We start from the raw sequence: 18,006 nt of genomic DNA on the forward strand, positions 1-18,006 counted from the left end.
AGGCTTCACACAAACGTGCAAAATGTTTCATCTTCAAAACTAAGGAGACATGAGTTTCCTTGTCCACTAATGTAGAAAAAAAAGATGAATATAATAAAACAGTATTCACCACATTAACAGTAAGTAGCCCTGTTATGATATACATAAGGTGCTATGAAAACAAGTCCATATCCATAGAATGAAATACTAAATTCAAATAGAGCATAGTAAAACAGTAGCATCAGATTCACAATAACAAACATATCTTGGATACATTTTGGAACATACAACTCACTTTTCATATTGAACAGATGCTCTTTTACTAAATGATATTTATCCAGCTTATGTGCATGTTTCAGTGTTTACTGCGTTGCTTTGCGCATTCACATTCTCTCCTCTGCTGTTTCGCGATGGGCAGGGCTCCACCCCCGACACACATACACACACATAGTCAGTCAGACACAGAGCGGAGGAAAAGAGAGGAGATAAAAGCAGGGATGCTATCGTGGCTCTCTCTTGCTCCGTGCAAAAGCGACCAAAAGCCACTTCAAATGATGCTAGTGGTCCTTGTACTTCCTTCTCCGTTCCTCTGAGCCAGGGATGGGCAATACATTTTTACAAGGGGCCACATGAGAAACCCGAGCTGTGTTGGAGGGCCGAATCAACAATACATTTAATTTAATTCTGCTCAATATTCATTTTGTCCCATTGTAAAAAGCAGTACATTATATATTTTGATTAGCTGCTACTGGTAATCAAAAGAATAAGGATATTCTTTTCCAATAAATATATGAAATTGTGGAGTGGGTCAAATAGGAAAATACTCCTAGAGAAGTAATAAACAGTAAAAACAATCATTACATCAGTATTCTTCACAAACCAATACTGAAAAGGTGTTTTACAGTATGTAAAGAAAAGCAATGAATCAACTTTATACAAAAAGTAATAAGTGCTTTTCATGTTTTTCAGTTCACTTTACTTGTTCAGTGAGAAACATCCGTCTGTCTTGAGCTTGAACAAGTGCACTGAACTCTGGTTGAATGTCTGAGGTGGATATGTGCAGGACAGCTGACAGGTGATCATCAGTGATAGAGGATCTGTATCTGGATGTGTTGAACTTCATCACTGAGAATGTCTGTTCACATATGTAGGTAGATCCAAAGAGGACCAGAATCTTCTGAGCATGTCTCCTCATGTGTGGAAGTTCTCCTCTTTCAGGGAACAGTAAAACTCAGGCAGTGAGACTGACCCAAAGTGCTCTGACAGAAGTGTGTCAGACTGCAGGTCAATGAGTTCAAGCTGAACATCACTGGGTGCATCATCCACATTGCATGTAAATGGGGAAACATCATGTGCATTTCATTCTCAACTGTTTTAAAGTCTTGAAATCGCCTCCAAAACTCACCATGCAGGCTTCTAACATGGATGAGTTCCTGTGGAGGTGATCAGCTGATGGTGTGGCTTCCTTCAGTGTTGGCAAGTGGGTGAGAATGTTGTCCTCCATTTGGCTTGAGAAGCTGCAACTTTCTCATGAAAGCCTTCACTGCGCTGTACATTTCATGCACACAAAGGCCCTTGCATTGCAGTTTGACATTTAGTTCATTCATTAGTGCGTCACATCTACAGCAAAACCAAGGTCTGCCATCCAGTCTGCATCTGAAAGCTGTGGGACGTCTTTTCCTTTCTTCACACAGAAGTCTTGACTCTTCTCTCAGGTCCCTCACTCTTTGCCCAGGCTGAGCCACCTGACAGCGGCGTGGTAGCCTATGTCACGATGTTCAGTCTCATTTTCCTCAAAGTGCAACAAACTGTCTCACAGTGCTTGACATCAAACAAGCTCTTGCCCTGATGAAGTTAACTATTTTAGTTACAACATCAACAACATGGTTAATTTGTAGAACTGACTTACACAACACTTCCTGATGTATAATACAATGCAAAAATACCAATTTCTGTTCAGGGTTCATTTCTGTCACTTTATACTGCATTCTCTTCACAAGTCCAACATGTTTCCCCGTCAGATTTGGACAACCATCCGGTGTCACGCCTGCCAGCTTGTCCCATTTCAGTCCCAACTTGTCCACACATGCATTTACCTCCGTGAACACATCCCTCCCTGTTGTTGTCCCTTTCATTGACTGCATGGCTTCTCAAATGCCTCCTTTTACAAACTAAGCACACGGCTTTACCTTTGACTTCTGTAAATAAATACTTAGCAGTCCATGTCTTCTTGAAAACGCGGCATTCTGTATCAATCTTTCTTATTTAGGCGTGAGCGGACATTTTGAGGGCCAGCATCACTTGTAGCTGTTCACGCGCGCGGCGCGCATACGTAAATAGAGAAAAACAGCACCCTTTTCAAAATAATAGCAACACAGTTAGAAAGTTATTTACACCATGCACGCAATACAATGGTGTTGCTTTTATTTTGAAAAGGGTGCGGTTTAAAAAATATATATATACTTTTTCATATATGTTATAATTTACGATTGTACCTCACGCGGGCCGGACAGGGCTGGCCAGATGTGGCCCGCGGGCCGTACAATTATCTCTGGGAAAAAATGGTAACCGGTGGTTGAGGACCACTGTGTTAAAGGGTTTTGGGAGTTTTTCCTTGCCCGCTTGAGGGAGGGGGGGGCTTTTAAAAATGTTTTTTGTGTGATTTAAATAAATAGTTAAATTAGTTCTGATTTAGGGAACAATTAATCTGAATTGCTGTCGGAGCTCCGTGCTGTGCTGCAGTGGTAGTTCTAGACCAATATCACTGGGGGGGGGGGCCTGGCTGGAGCCAAGTGTTTTGTCAGAGGGGCACATTCAACCTGGGACAAAAGAGGAAGCAGTGTTCAAGCCTTCAATATTTTTAGTTAAGTATAAATTAATCGCTCACAACAAAAACAATACCATGATTGGTATGTTCCTGACTGATGACAGCATCTCTCCAGTGATCAATCATAGCATGTGTTTTTATTTAGGTTCCCATGGTAACGAGTCAGACCGTTCATACTAGTGATGGGAGGTCCGGCTCTTTTCAAAGATTCAGCTCTTTTGGCTCTTATGGCTCCCAAATGGCTCTTCATTTAGTGTCACTCGGAGACTTCTAATTTTAGCCTAATTTAGCAATTATAAATGGTTTGTGTGTTGGTCAGCAATTTTTTTTCTCAGTGTTTTCAGAAAAGCCTTATTTTCATGCTTTTTTTTCCGTTACAAAAAAAATACACAGTTACTATTGTTTAACATTTAATCAAACCTTTAAATTAACGACTTAACACAGAACCACAGCTAACAGATTATTATATATTATATATATTATAAATATATATATTATTATATATATATTATATATACAAACATGATGACACTTTAGATAAAAGCGTCTTTGAGTTACAAGAAAAGCGCTATACAAGTCTAAAGTATTTAGTGTTATTATTATTATTATTATTAAAAGTATTTAGTGCAGTGCTTCTTTTTCGGTTTTCGCTAATTTCTTCACTTTCTCCCGACCTGTTGCATTTAAATCCGGCTCCCGTCTCTCTGTCGCTGTCGCTCTGTGTGTATCTGGCCTGCACCACTACACTCGCTGTCTTTGGAGCGTCTGCCCCCCTTCCTTCTTTCACATAATGGTATGATCCTAGTCTGTCCTCGCATGTGATTGACCGCATGGTGTGCCCATCAAAATAAAGTCCCGCCCCTGCCTGGACCGTCGCAAAATCAGTACTTTTTGTATATTGTACAATCTTCGTTCGGAGGGGGGGCACAGGTGGGTCCAGGCTCAGTGTTACAGATGTACTGGCCCCTGTTGCCCCCCCTCCAGAACCGCCACTGCCGTGCTGTCGGAGCAATAGTCAGGGGCATCTAGGAGTGCGATTAATCTGTGTTAATATTTTTAACGAGTTATTTTTTCTGTGATTAATTAATCGAAATTAACGCATTAATTTGACAGCCCTAGTTAAAACATCATTCTGAACTCTATGGACTGGAGAAAAAAAAGAATTAACATTCCCTCCGATATTATGAATCAATGTCAAAATAATCGGAAATGAGATATTTCTTTATAAATCGTTAATCTCTACTCCATAGGTCCGAGACCCCCAAGGGGTCTGCGGAGGTACTGCAGGGGGGGTCGCGAAATTGTCTGTAGATAAAGCAAAGCAAAAAATGTTTTTGAATATTTTGAAATGCTTCTCACAGCAAATATTGATATACGATTAATTTAGATTAATTAATCACAAAGCTTGTAATCAATTAGATTGATTATTTTAATGGCTTGACAGCCCTGATATATGGGAATATAAGGGAATGTGAATGCGCCAGGCAAGAACAAAAAATACTTGAATTTCATGGGGCATCCCTGAAGTAGATGTTAAAGGCTAAAAAAGTGTGTCCTCACTGCCAGAGGGTCCCTTTGCACCCCCCCTTCACGGAGCTCCGACAAATTGATTTCTGGAAATTGACTTGTGGGCCACACAAAGTGAGGGCAAAGGCCGCATGCGGTCCACGGGCCGCCAGTTGCCCACCCCTGATGTACACTTTTTAAAATTAGGCCTATTTTATTTTTGAAAGGTTAAAAATACGGGATAATTAAGGGAAAATATTTAAACGGGAGGACAGTGGGATAGAAGGAGAAATACGGGATAATACTGGGAAAAAGACAGGTATGAAGCATGTTATTGAGAGATGGTTGGATTTTGAAAATAATTTGACTCTCTCTCTGTATGTAACTGTATAAAAAGAACTTTTGAATGACTCGGATACCTTTTGATCTGTGATAACGCATCATCAAAGCAGTAACTGGTCGGAAGAAATGAATGAAGGAAGCATGTGGTAAACATTGCATAATATGCATTGTGTCAAACAATGCATGTTTCTAGTTTGTGTTGTCAGTCAGACATTGAGCATCACTGAAGAAAGTAACATGTGAAACAACACACAAGTGACAAAAAGTAAATTTTCACTCAGATTTGATGTCCTCTGGTTTGTTTCCACAGCTTAGAAAATGCTTCCAGTAACAAAATGTAAATGAAAATGACTAAACATATGTGCTGACGGAGAATGTCTACGTAATAAATAAATATATTCTAAAGTTAAACTCTTAAATATCTGCACTTCAGGGGAGATATATTTAAAATCTGATTATCATGTAGATTTTTGTATTATAGATGTTTTATGTGAAATTCATCCTTTTAAAATAAACAAATAAACCCAATTCACATATTTATTTGTTTCAATTTATTTTGACATTACTGACGGCCACCTTGATAGCAGAGTTGGGGTTACTTGCTCTTCTGTCTGTTTTCGTCCTACTCTTGACACTCCCGCCCGGTCCTGTAGCACTGACACATGAAGTGGTTGTTAAAAGGTTTGCCACTGGAGGAGTCAGTGAGGAGGTGGATTTCATTAGGATCAAAGGTCATAGCTGGACCTGAGGAGACCATGTGACTAGAGCTGGGGCGTCTCCTGGCGCAGCGTCCATTGCCGTTGCAAAGTTGGAGGCTGCAGTGCTTCGTGTCCGACCTCAGCGACTGGACGAAGGGACCCAAGACGGTGTGTACGTAGTCCCTGAGAAGGATGCACTGATGCTGGAGAGAGGGAGAAAGGAGACAGGGTGACACACACACGCACACACACACACACACATAATAACTTTCTCAAAAACATTACATACCTTGGATTTGGCAAACTTCAGCTCTCCCCACAACACCACTCCAGCAGCTCCCAGCGCCGCACTCTCCCCCAATGTGTGCACCAGGTCCGTCTGCACACACACAAACACTCACAGTTGGTATGTGTTTGCATTTGTGTGTATGTTTTTTAATGAGTTGCAACAAATCCCACCTTGTTAAGAAAAGTGAGAGTGTGTGCGAATGCTATCCTGGCGTAGGGAAGGACTGGTGTAGCATGATCGGTATTGTTGCCATGGCGCCAAACTGACGCCACCCTCAAAGCCTCCAGCAGTCTGTGTCTGAGTGAAGAAGAACCTCCATCAGTAACTCCTTTAAAAGGGACAGTCCACTCCAAAATCAAAATACACATATTCTTTCTCTTACCTTTCGTGTTATCTATATTTATAGACTCTTTTGGTGTAAGTCTTGGAGACATCGGCCATAGCGATGTCGTATATAATGGAACTAGATTGTGGTGCTCAAAACGCAAAAAAACACAACAGCAATGTCTCTTTCCAGAAATCATGACACGGATACTCAAGATAATCCGCATACCTTGTTGTGAGCAGTTTTATGTAGGAACTATTTTCTTTCTACACCCTCCGACGAGTGAGCACAAGCCTCTCGTCCGTGAGAAGATCTACGCTTCCTTCTGAGAGGTGATATGTTTGGGGGGGGGTGTAGTTCAGAAAATAGTTCCTACTACTCACAACAAGGTCTGCGGATTATCTTGAGTTACCGGGTCGTGATTTCTGCCGCTTTGAGCACCACAAACCGAGTGTCATCTACTTCCATTATACTACGGCCGGTTCCTCCAAAACTCCGCAACTCACACCAAAACAATCTATACTGATAATTAGCACTGCAGGTATGAGGGGAAATATCCTTTTTATTTTGGGATGAACTGTCCCTTTAACCCTTAACTTCAACATTTTTTTATAGAGGTTTGGAAGGCTATTTTACGGCTGAAGCGGTGCGATGTGGGTGAACATTTCTTCATGTTTCTCGGTTCTCTGTACCTGACCATCAGAGCTGCATCCGTGGATCCTGCCAGCCTTTGTGGCAGGTAGATGCTGGGATAGAGAGCGGTGGACTGACGCCAGAGCCAGGACAGTCGGTCGTTCTGCTTTTTGGTCCCCCCGTGGCAGCGTCCTGTGTAGTTTTCATCTAGTCACACAAATGAAACAAGAAAAGACACATGTTCAGTTTTTATCATCACTTTTAAACTTCATATTCAACAAAAGATAATTGTATAATCTGTTCAAAACATTATTTTTTATTTAAACTTATATAAAAAAAAGAGATATGTATATAAAAAGGAGGTCACAACCCATTAACCAAAATGCTCAACACATTGTTCATGTTTGTCCTACCTGTCTTTCTCTTCTGATTATTAAAGCAGGCAGGGAAACCATAAAACCCCCAGAGTCCTTTGGGGCGATCTCTGCCCGCCAACCGCAGCGTCTCCTCCATGAACCTTCCGAGCGCTGTCCTCAAACGTTTGCCTCGCCATTAATGTCGTGGCCCTTTCTGACAAATCCGGTCTCTCCTGTCTCACCAGCAGCTTGGACTGCCTCTGGTACTCCATCTTGGTTCCAAAGTTTCTCTCCCACAATGGCCGCCACTCTTCCCAGTCGATAACGGCCAAACCGGTGAAGTTTGGCTGCAGTGAGCCGGACATCTGCATCAGCGCAAGGGAAAGGTGAGCTGAGAGGTCGCTGAGCTGCGGTATCCCTCCGTTTACCTTGCTGCCGTCTCGGGAGAGGTATGGATATTTCCCCAAGCGGTCACGGTAGAAGATAGTCATTTTCTGGAAAATGTAAACATTTAGAAATGATTAGGCCACACAAACTCTGCAGCTCTACATATTCATTTAGCCTCTTTTAGCTTGATGTTTTGTTTTTTGGCACATTTAGCCTACTGTTTCAGTCTCAGCCGCCTCACCAACCCTCTTTCTAATAGCAACAGGAAACTTTATTCGGCATGAAGTGCTTTGAGAAACTGGTTCTCCAGCACATCAAAAACAACATCCCAACCAGCCTGGACTCTCAGCTGTTTGCATACAGAGCCAACAGATCCACACAGGATGCCGTCTCCACTGCTAAGTAACAACACCTACATCAGAATGCAGTTTGTTGATTTCAGTTTAGCATTCAACACAATCTCCCCCATTTGCGGACGACACCATTATCATAGGCCGGCGACAAACAACGATGATACTTCATATAGAGAGGAAATCAACAATCTTGCAGAGAGGTGAATAAGCTACTGCTCCATGTCAGTAACACCAAAGAGCTGATTGTGGATTTTTGAAAAAAGACACACAACCCTGTGTACATCAATGGAGCTGAAGTGGAGCAAGTGAACAGTTTGTGCATCACAAACAACCGGACATGGTCACCTCACATCTCCATCCTGATGAAAAAAAGCAAAAAAAAAATGTTTTAAGGAAACTAAAGAAGGCAAAATTCCCCCTGCCAAGTTATTGTTAACTTGTACAGAGGAGCAATAGAAATCCTCCTGACTGGAAAGATTACAAACAGGCATGGGATGTGCACGGCCCAGGAAAAGGAGGGCTCTGCAGCGAGTGAATAAAACTGAACATCACTGGTACCAATCTACCGAGCATCAGTGAAGAGCCAGAAGCATTTCAAATGTGTTGCTTTTCTCTTTTAAAACATATGTGCTTATAACATATATAATGTGGCCAATTTGTAAACCTTAAATAACACGTTTTTTTAAACATAGTATAATAAAAACATTAAAATATATTTACAGTAAAGTATCAGATCCCATTGGTGCCACCGTACTCCCCCCTGAGGTCAGTCACCTGTCCCTGGAAGAGCTGCTGTCGGTTCTCCACAATATCGAAGTCGCTCAGGTCCAGGTGGATGTTGTAAAGTTCGTGACACCGTGCCGTGGGCATGTTCCACACCACAACGAAGGGCCGCTCCTGCAGGATCGGACCGGCCGCTGCAGCAGGGGGTGGGTGCAGGGGGAGGACAACTCCATGGGGGGAGGTTGGTGACAGAGAGATGCAGGGGAGGGGAGAGAGAAAGGGGAGGAGGAAGGGGAGAGGGAGGTGAGAGAACAGCATGGCTGCTCACCCACTGACGTGTCCTTCCTGACAGGAGAGAGAGGTTGGTGGTGAGATTTATTGAGGAGGAACTTTCTGCATTGGGATAGACTAAGAGCAGTTGTGTGCAGTGAGATACGTGTGAGGATTATTAAACCCTGACAGGTAAAAACATAGAAAAATAAAGACAAAGGAATATGTTAATAACTCTCTTTATTTCCAGAAGTTTGGATGAGTTATATGATGCATCAGTTTCAATACAAAACAAGTCTTTTTTAATAAGGCTTCAGTTCAACAAGGCACATTCAACATTGACATCATTTCAGCAGCAGCAGATATAAAGAGCAACACTAATGTAAGTGGTTTGGATGAGCCAAAATATGTTTTAATTACTTACATAACAGCTTTTTCAAAAGATTCCCTCAAGAGAACAATTAAGAGCTCAATTAAGTAGTTAAACATTCTTAAAAAGACATTTACTCCTTCTCTTTCTCCTCTATGAATATACAAATATTGTTCATACCCACACAAGATGTCTCCTACTTCACAGAAAATTCAACTCTCAGTTTATGTGACCTGGTGGCTTCCAGTTTACGCAGCACACTTCTGGAAGGTGCCTTCTGGACTACAATTTCCAAACTAGTTGTATGTGAACGTGTCAAACTGAGATTTAAGGTGAGCACAGAGAAGCTGTCCCGCCTCAGCAGATTGATATTAAAACAGCCTTCTAGTGTCTCTTTATAACAACAGTTTTGTATGGGGGGGAACACTTCTTAAATGTACTAAAGTATTTAAGAAAAGTTCCACTTGTTTTACAACCATGGTTTTATTATTATAGTGTTGGCCACTATTTATATCACACTCACTGCTTCATTGCAGATATACAGGGAAACACCGAGCCCAGGATCGACACATATTATGTTCATTTTCAGATTCATATTTGAATTAACTTTCAAATTTTGGATTTTCTACTAGAACGTATGTTTACATGCTTTAATGTAAAAAAAATGACATTATTTTTCTCTTTAAGCCCCCGTCCGGAAAAAGTCCAGTGTGCAAAGATTACAATGGTAGTTCTCACGCCGTTGGTGCAGAAACATAGACGGGGTGTATTCTAACCCATGACACATAGGAAGGGGAGACAAATCTGAATGTCTTTTTTTAATCCCATATTTTCTGACCACAGAAAACTGACAGTTAAAGAGGACAAATAATATGTCCTCTTTAATGTGCATTTTATAAACCAGTTATTTGGAAGTGAAAACAAGCATCTTCTTCGTCTTGACTTGATGATGAAGATAACAACATTTAAAAGGTTCATAATGCTTTTTAAAAAAAAAGAAAGTGTTTGCTTCTGTAATTTGTGTTTTAGTCTCTGTGTTCCAGCCCGAGAAACTCCTTTATAGAGTGTGTGTGAATGTGTAATAGCAGTGAATGAGTGTGTAAATGAGTGTTTTGTGTATATCTTTGGTATCTATTTAAACATTTCTGTCTCTGAAGTTTTCCACACCCTGTATTTTCTCCATTACTTGTTTTCTGAGTCTGAGACACCGCTAATGGTGCGTGTGTTTTATAAGTCTGCACGTATGTTTCTGTCTCGATGTGAGCACATATACACTAACTGTGTGCATTAATGTGAGGGAATGTGTTGCCAAGTGTATCTGATTGTGTGTTCCTCAAATGTCTTTGTGCATCCAATAGATGGGAACTCCTTTGGCGTCTCTGTAGGGAGTTTCAGTCAGAGTCTGAACTACAAGCTGCCCTGCAGACTGAGGAGGTGGAGGAGGAGCAAGAGGAATAGAAGGAGGTGGAGGAGGAGGAGGGGTGAAAAGAGGACATGGTGGAGGAGGAGGTAAAGTAGAAGGTGGAGGTGACCCCACAACACAAGCACCTCCTTGTGGTACTTGAGCATCCATCTTTGTCTGTGTTTGCTCCTGTGTGTTCGCCTCTTCACTCGGTAATCTGGAGAACCTCAAAAGCGTCTCCATGGGAACAAACGTCGTCATGGCTCCTGCGTTCTGCACCGGCATCGACAGCACGTAGCCCAGGTGGGCGTAGAAGTGCTGCTTATCGTGGGTTGTCAGGTACAGGCGCTTGAACCCTCTGCTTCTGGCGTATCGCTCAGTCTCCTCCATCAGAGTCCGGCCGTAGCCCCTCCCTCGCTCCGCCTTGGACACCACCACCGACTCCACGAACAGGCTGGTGCTGTGACCTACGACCTGAGACACCCGGGCGTGGCCGAGCAGCCGCTCTGTCTCTCTGTGGCCCTGCAGGAGAACCAGGCAGATGGGGAATTGTGCAGAGGACTTCTGGAGGGAGTGAACCCGGGCGGCCTGGCTCCTCTGCCACTCAGAGTTGACCAGGTCTGCGCAGGCAGCCAGCAGGTCCGGACGCAGGTGGATCGGAACCGAACGGATCTTCTCTGGTCGCTCAGTGTGCAGCGTCTCTTTAACTTTTCCATCCAGCGTTGAGATCTCGCAGACTTTCCCAACATATTGCGTCGGACAGTCTGATGTTGAGATGGGGCGCGGGTCAACGCTCAGCTCACCGCCGCTCTTCGAATTGGTTGATGTTAATGGTTCAGACCTGTGGTGATCAGGGTTTAACTAAAGTCAGTCTTCATTCAACTCCTACGGCTAAGTGTCAAATGTTAGACAACACAGATGTTAGCAAATGTTTTCAACATGCAGTTCCTCAAATGTGTGATCAGGTCACAGTGTGTGTTACACAGCAGGTAGTCTGTTGATCAAAGATTCTTTAACAAATCTGACGGAGAAACCAGATGTTTTGGATCAGGAGACACATGCAGGAGGATAAAACTAGAGTGTTGATCTCCCTCTAATCTCTGTCTGCGCTCCCCGTTTCCACTGCAACCTTCACGGCCCTCCTGTTTCTGTAACAGATTGCCACAGTGTTGGGGGGTTGTGTGCCTTGCTCATGGACACTTAATTGGTAGATACAGAGGATACACACATTCATCTCCACGCAGGTCTGGTGTGACTGCAGAGCGACATTCAGTCATAAAACCATGCTCTTAAGTAGGGCTGCAACTGACTATTAATTTCATTATAGATTAATCTAAAGATTTATTTATTTTTCTTATTAATTTGGTACGTAAAATGCCAAAACATATTACCAAAAATGACTTAAATGATTAATCAATTATCAAAATAGTTGCAAAGTAACTTTCTGTCACTCAACTAATCTAAAAAGAACCCTTTGAGGACTTTCTGTGCGATTATTTTAATTAATTAATTAATTAAGTACAATTAATCATTACTTTGAAAAATACATTATATTAATAAACATTTTAGGCATCTTGGCAACATTTACCATGCACCATGAAAGTGCCCTTTGAGCAAACAAACAGTAAGCTGACTGAGACAGAAGAGCTGAGCCTGGGATGTCCTGCAATCACCAGATTTATTAATAGAAATGGTCATTTTCCGTATTGCTTTCCTGTAACTCTATGATGAACCGCTGTTTTAACTGTAAATGGAAAGATGATGTCTAGTATTTAGAAAAGGATGAAAATGACGCTAAAAAACCTTTATAATACAAGAGTGATGAACATCAAATCCTGAGACTTACATATACCATTTCCCTCACCTCTTTGTATATGTACTTGAGATGAATGTTTTTCAGCTGATATCTCCTGCAGATCTTTGTGTGCATTTATTGTTTGAACGCTGCCATTCGGTCTCATCAGTCTGAACGGGGAAGTAGACTTTTATCTAACACATCTTATCGCACAGTTTCCTGAGAAGGCTGAACTGCAATGCAGTAAAGACATCCATAAAGTATACTGGTTTACGTTGCATTTCTTTTTTGCAAACTATTCAGACAAATCTGTTTTCTATTATCTTCCTGATTTTAGTACAAAAAACAAACCTGATAATCTCATGTCATATCATTATGCTGTGACAGATAATGCTATCATAGATCGCTATGGCGTCAATAACTGGATTTACGAGTACAATTAATGAGAGTCTCAAACTCTTTTAGGCCTTAGAATAATCTTAACGAAGCAGAAGCACAGAGTTGAGTTCATCTTAAAGCTGTTAAAGTTTCTCTATTTTCAGTAAATGTTCAAAAAAGAAACAATGCAAATCTAAAATGTTGATAAAAAGTGCTGTGGTCCAAATAGCCTGCGTAGTATTGCAGAAACAAAGAAATAAAACACCAACAACTAAAGAATACCAACTCACCAAGAGATAAAGCCCAACGCCTGCCTGACTGTCACACAGCAATGAACCCAGTCCTGCCTACTCAACGCAATTTCACATTTTCACAACAGTTACAAAAAAAAGGATGTTAGAAAGATTGCCACAGGAAACTGTCAGTTGACTGATAATCACACAGAAGATGATGACATTGGCACCTCGGTTGTTTCCCCGACTCGGACAGCAAGGAATCTGAGTGTGACACTGGACGACCAACTGTCTTTCAGTGCCAGCAACATCCCGCTCCTGCAGACACACTCTGTACAACATCAGGAGGATACGTCCCCTACTGACTCAGAAGGCAACGCAGGTTCTTATCATCGCTCGCCTTGACTACTGCAACTCCCTCCTGGCAGGACTGCCTGCATGTGCCATCTGACCTCTACAGCTCATCCAGAATGCAGCAGCCCGACTGGTTTGTAACCTACCCAAGTTTTCCCACAATGCACCGCTCCTCCGCTCCCTTCACTGGTTACCAGCAGCTGCCAAATCTGCTTCAAGACACAGACAAGACACAGACAGGCAGTGCTGGCCTACCGTGCTGTGAATGGATCAGGTACTTCCTACATCCAGGCCATAGTCCAACCATACACCCCTACTCGCTCACTTCGCTCTGCATCGGCCCCCTATTCCCTGACTACTGTCTCCACTTGTGTCCAAGTGTCGCTGTAAGCGAGCAGCTAAATGGCATTCAGCCATCTGTATTCACACATCTGACATGTCATTATGGCTACAGTTCAAAAGGCCTTTTGAGCTCCCGTTGTACTTCAGGGCACTTGAACAAGGCACTGACTCCCTCACAGGGCAGCAAGAAAAACTACATGTTACATAAGTTATTTTATTATTGCATCATTTAGTGCATGAAAAAAAGGTTCTTTAATATTGTGGTATTTTCCAATTTAACGTGTTTTCTGTTTGTCTTTCCTGCCCATGTTGTTATGCCGACATTTAGCTTCTCACACGGTTTGCAGGGTTGTACAGGATAATGTCGTTTTTCAAGGATACATGTATGTTTAAGCTTTTCTGATTTAAAAAGTCAGATATGATTATCACTTGGAATGAAAATGTGAATTAAAGTTCAGAGTTTGACTATAGCAATAACAATAACGTGTATGTCAGTAACTTCATTCATTTGATACATATTGTGTGAGTTCTACCTGACTAGGACACAGAAATCAACAGATACAGAACTGAGGATCCTATACTCAGATATCTTTCTGTATTTTTTCTTTTTGACAATTTAGGAAGCCCCACATACGCAGGGCATCAAAAAATTAGTTGATACTCTTAGTGTTCCTCTCCACGGAAATCTTTAGTAAAAGGCGAAAGATTTATGCGCTCTGAAGAGAAACAAGAGTGTACTGACTACACACGGGCGAGTGCCGGACCCTATTCGCCGCCTTAGCTTTATCTGTCACGGTGTGGATACACGTTTGACATTTCAGAACAATTAATTTGTATCGACCGAAAAGAACGTGCTTGTACTGTCTGCTAACAACACCGTAATATTTTTTAATGAAATATGTGTAAGTGTAAGTGTAAATAAGTGTAAATAGTCTCTACATCTCTACAGCAATTGCACGCTATGCATTATGGGAACATGGCGACCACAGCCACGCCTCTACTTTTAAAACACGTTTTCTTCAGTTAAATTGCTATTTTTTTGTCAATAAAAAATAATTATTGGGTGAAATTTGAACTAAGCCACAATGTGAAGTTTTTACACCGCAAGAATAGCGCTACTTTTCACAGTTATGTGCTAAAAATGTTCCAGCGCATGCAACCTGCGTTACGCACTCCAAAGACTAAATGAATCAAGAGAGTAGTACCATTCCGCCCCTATGGTTTCGCCTTAGTGAACATTTTTTTTTTTTTAAATAATATGTCTCATTGAAACATTAACGCATTTATTTCTTCGTAACATGGTGTATTTTTCTTTCAACGCAGTGACCGCATATTCTGAATTGATTACATTTGAATCAGTATAAAGATGTTTTGTAGTCGGCTACATTTCTACAGACGGGAGGTCATTTGTCAGTTTTGCTCTTGATCGAGCAAATCTTTGTAACCTCTCTCATAGTTAACGTACTGTAAGCATCTTTGTTTCGCAAATACGTTTAATAGTAAAGCAAGCGCACTTTAGTCCTGTGGACACAAAAAAAGAATCTGATACACTAAAGTGAGTAAGACACACACATGTCGTATTTTATATAAACTATAATACGCTTAGAAAACACAATATTGTAGCCTCAAGATGAGCAGTTCTGTGTGCGTGCCCTAAAGTAAAAACTAATTAAAACAAAAAGTTTATGTGGGAAATAAAGAGTCAAATCTCCCATTTGAGATATGTAACGACTTGATATGTGGGCTTGCGTTGGCAAGAAAATAAAAATATGTTTTGGACACAGATTGTAAACCATTAGTGCTGTTCCCTTCTTGTCATCCACTTCCATGTAAGGTACGACTACAAACTGACAGTTGGAAGTCAGTGCCACATGCTCGCTAGCTCGCTAGCTTACTTTCAGCTGTAGAAGTACATGCAGTGCAGGGACATTCGTTAGACATTAGGGGGAACCACATGTTTATTGTTCGTTAGCGAACACAATGCTAGATTCTTGTTTTGTTTCTCACTACACAGTAACGTTACCTACATCTTGAGTATCACGGCTCGTCTCCGGTGCTCGCCCTCCTGTGTTCAGGTGTTTCAGCACAGCTGATCTGGGATCGGTTTTAATTCTTGCAACGCGGGACAAACGCGGCTGATAACCGTCCAGGATAACTGCTCCACGGTCAGTTCCTAACAGTCAATCCTGCCTCTTGTGTAACAGGAGGAAATGTTGTTGCTGAGTTTCTCACTGGTCTAAGCCGTCATGTGTGCCACCCTGCGGATGGGAGTGTTATTACATAAGATGCTAACAACCTGTTACTGGTACTATAGAACAAATTACACATCCTGCACCATTTATTGTAATGAGGTTAAGTGTTACATATTTACAAAACATGATAATTATCAGATTTCTGTTAAAGCTAAAACATACTGCTCTATTGGCGTTGATCTGAATGTGACTCACTTGTGTAGCTGCATTTATAACAGTAACTACAGCCTCTTCTCGTCTTTCTCTATGTGCTTGTTTCATTCTCCCATCTGTGTGAATGATGTGCTTCAGTTTTGCTTCTTGTGTGTTTGGCTCAGGCTTAAATCGGTTTGGTGACACCTGGAAGCTGCTCGACATCCTCCTGGATCCACTTTTGACATATGGATTGTCTATAATGTAATTTTATTATGTTGGTAAATTCTGTACACACGACATCTATTGTACAGTCCTTAGAGACGGACAGATGTAGAGAAGGATTCCTCCTGAGGTTTCTTCCTGTACAGATTGTAAAGCCCCCTAACGATATAAGTGGCCTTAGAAAGTCTGAAAGATTAGAAGGACATGCTCAAAATGAAACTGCATTAACAAAGCAGTGCAGTTGTGTAAATAGACCCTCTCCAACACTGCCTGAAACACACTTAACAGGATATTTTCTTCATGGCACCAGAAAAACTGTCGCGTTGCAATTATCACTGAGTTCAGTCACCAAATAGTGAGTTATGTGCTTTACTGCAAGGCAATAAATGTGTTGTTTTGTACATCCCAATTGCATGCGAGTGTAAAGTACATAGCCGAGTCATCAAAATAAGTAGAAATTCAACAAAGAGGCAAGATCTTTAACAAAATGTTTGCTTTATTTTTTTCATTTTTCTTTATCCAGGACAACTTATTCAAGGATAATCAAGGAGAAATAAGCACTAATGTTTTTGTTAGAATTCTTTTTTCAGTTTTTACATTTTGTCAGAGATGGATGGTGAATTTTATCAGAATTGGTCAAAATAAAACAACAAAATAATAAATGAATATATAATAACAATACATTAATAATTAATTCAATACAATGAAGTGTGGTGTCAATGAGAGAATAACAATGGCCCAGAAAACATAGGGTTTTTATTGTTTTCACTGCTTCTTCTGTGGTACTGCAATAATCACCAGCACTAACTCAACTCAATCAACAACAGTAGAGGAAGCAATGGAGTGCGCTCACAAAGTTCTGCACCCCGGCCTCCCAAAGAGGAAACACTTTTTTTTATTTAAATAATATTTTATCAAAGCTTCTGTTTCTTATCTTCATAAAACGTTTCTAAAACTTATCTGTCTTCTTTAAACTTTTCTCTCTTTTTTTTTGCATTTTAGTTCATTTTCCTTTTCAGAGATTTTAAAAGTTTTTTGTCTCCATTTTACCACAATGTGTCCGTTTTTGCAAGTGTGGTTGCCTATGTGTTTATGTATCTGTACCCCTGCGTGTGTGCGTAAGTGTGTGTTTCTCATGTGTTTGTAAGCCCTGTGTAAAGCTTATTACGAGTCTGTATAACCACTGCATGATATGTGTGTGTGCGTGTGTGTGCGTGTAATAGAAGGCACAGAGGGTGGTGTGGGAGGCTCAGTCTCTCAGGTCCATGCTGGAGCCGAACAGGGCCACCAGCTGTTCCTCGTAGTGGGAGATGTTCCTCTTCATGATCTCCTTACAGGAACCCAGGAGGCGCTCAAACGCCTGCACATCTATTACTGCGCACAGACGGAAGAGAGAGAGGTTAGGTGCGTCTGTGTCTCCAGAGCCATCTTGGTTGATAAAACGCAGCCCAGCTCAGTTGTCTTTTGAGATAACATCTTCAAAAAATAACAACTTAAGCAGATTGTTTTCATTTGTGCTTTGACATTTGTCAGATACAGGTAGAAAGACATTTCTGGGCCCCAGAGGACCCTTAAAGTCCTGCTTATCTTATGCAGCCGCAACAGAACAGGGGGAATGACAAGAGCACAACAGACAGTATGTAGCTGCAGCACGGTTGAGTGAAATTGTTCTCTGCTGTTGTACTGTTAGTACACTAAACAGAAAGCACAGGTCAAGACACACAGCTAGGTGTGTGTGTACTGACAGTGTGTGTGTGTGTGGCTAATATTGAAGGGGAGAAAAATAGGGGCACACAAAGAAGCGACAGACACGACATCGACTGTGAAAAAAATAA

The 18,006-nt window shown here is 41.5% G+C and overlaps 3 protein-coding genes and 1 non-coding gene across 5 annotated transcripts in view; all 4 read right to left on the reverse strand.

Moving 5' to 3' along the window:
* Positions 1-5,207: 5,207 nt before the first annotated feature.
* Positions 5,208-13,338, reverse strand: hyal3 (hyaluronidase 3). Its single transcript, XM_029434951.1, is given in 9 exon segments — positions 5,208-5,555; positions 5,642-5,731; positions 5,812-5,938; positions 6,659-6,806; positions 7,013-7,118; positions 7,120-7,449; positions 8,470-8,763; positions 12,325-12,425; positions 12,924-13,338. Coding segments are annotated over 7 exon segments (1,347 nt in total). The 5' UTR covers positions 8,737-8,763; positions 12,325-12,425; positions 12,924-13,338; the 3' UTR covers positions 5,208-5,276.
* Positions 10,051-15,724, reverse strand: naa80 (N-alpha-acetyltransferase 80, NatH catalytic subunit). Its single transcript, XM_029434954.1, has 2 exons — positions 15,590-15,724; positions 10,051-11,301 (listed from the first exon to the last, which is right to left on the reverse strand). Coding segments are annotated over exons 1-2 (912 nt in total). The 5' UTR covers positions 15,592-15,724; the 3' UTR covers positions 10,051-10,391.
* Positions 14,185-14,298, reverse strand: LOC115011468 (U5 spliceosomal RNA). The gene has a single exon (XR_003832586.1). It is a non-coding gene; the product is annotated as a U5 spliceosomal RNA (small nuclear RNA).
* A 954-nt stretch (positions 15,725-16,678) lies between the features above and the next one.
* prkar2aa (protein kinase, cAMP-dependent, regulatory, type II, alpha A) overlaps positions 16,679-18,006 on the reverse strand; it is a 42,104-nt gene continuing 40,776 nt past the window's right edge. For both annotated transcript variants that reach the window (XM_029434953.1, XM_029434952.1), the window contains exon 11: positions 16,679-17,545. In XM_029434953.1, coding sequence (XP_029290813.1) covers positions 17,421-17,545 — 125 coding nt within the window. In that variant the 3' untranslated portion in view covers positions 16,679-17,420. The remainder of the gene's footprint in view (positions 17,546-18,006) is intronic.

The sequence above is a fragment of the Cottoperca gobio genome, chromosome 7 (assembly GCF_900634415.1).
Source record: "Cottoperca gobio chromosome 7, fCotGob3.1, whole genome shotgun sequence".
NCBI lineage: Eukaryota > Metazoa > Chordata > Actinopteri > Perciformes > Bovichtidae > Cottoperca > Cottoperca gobio.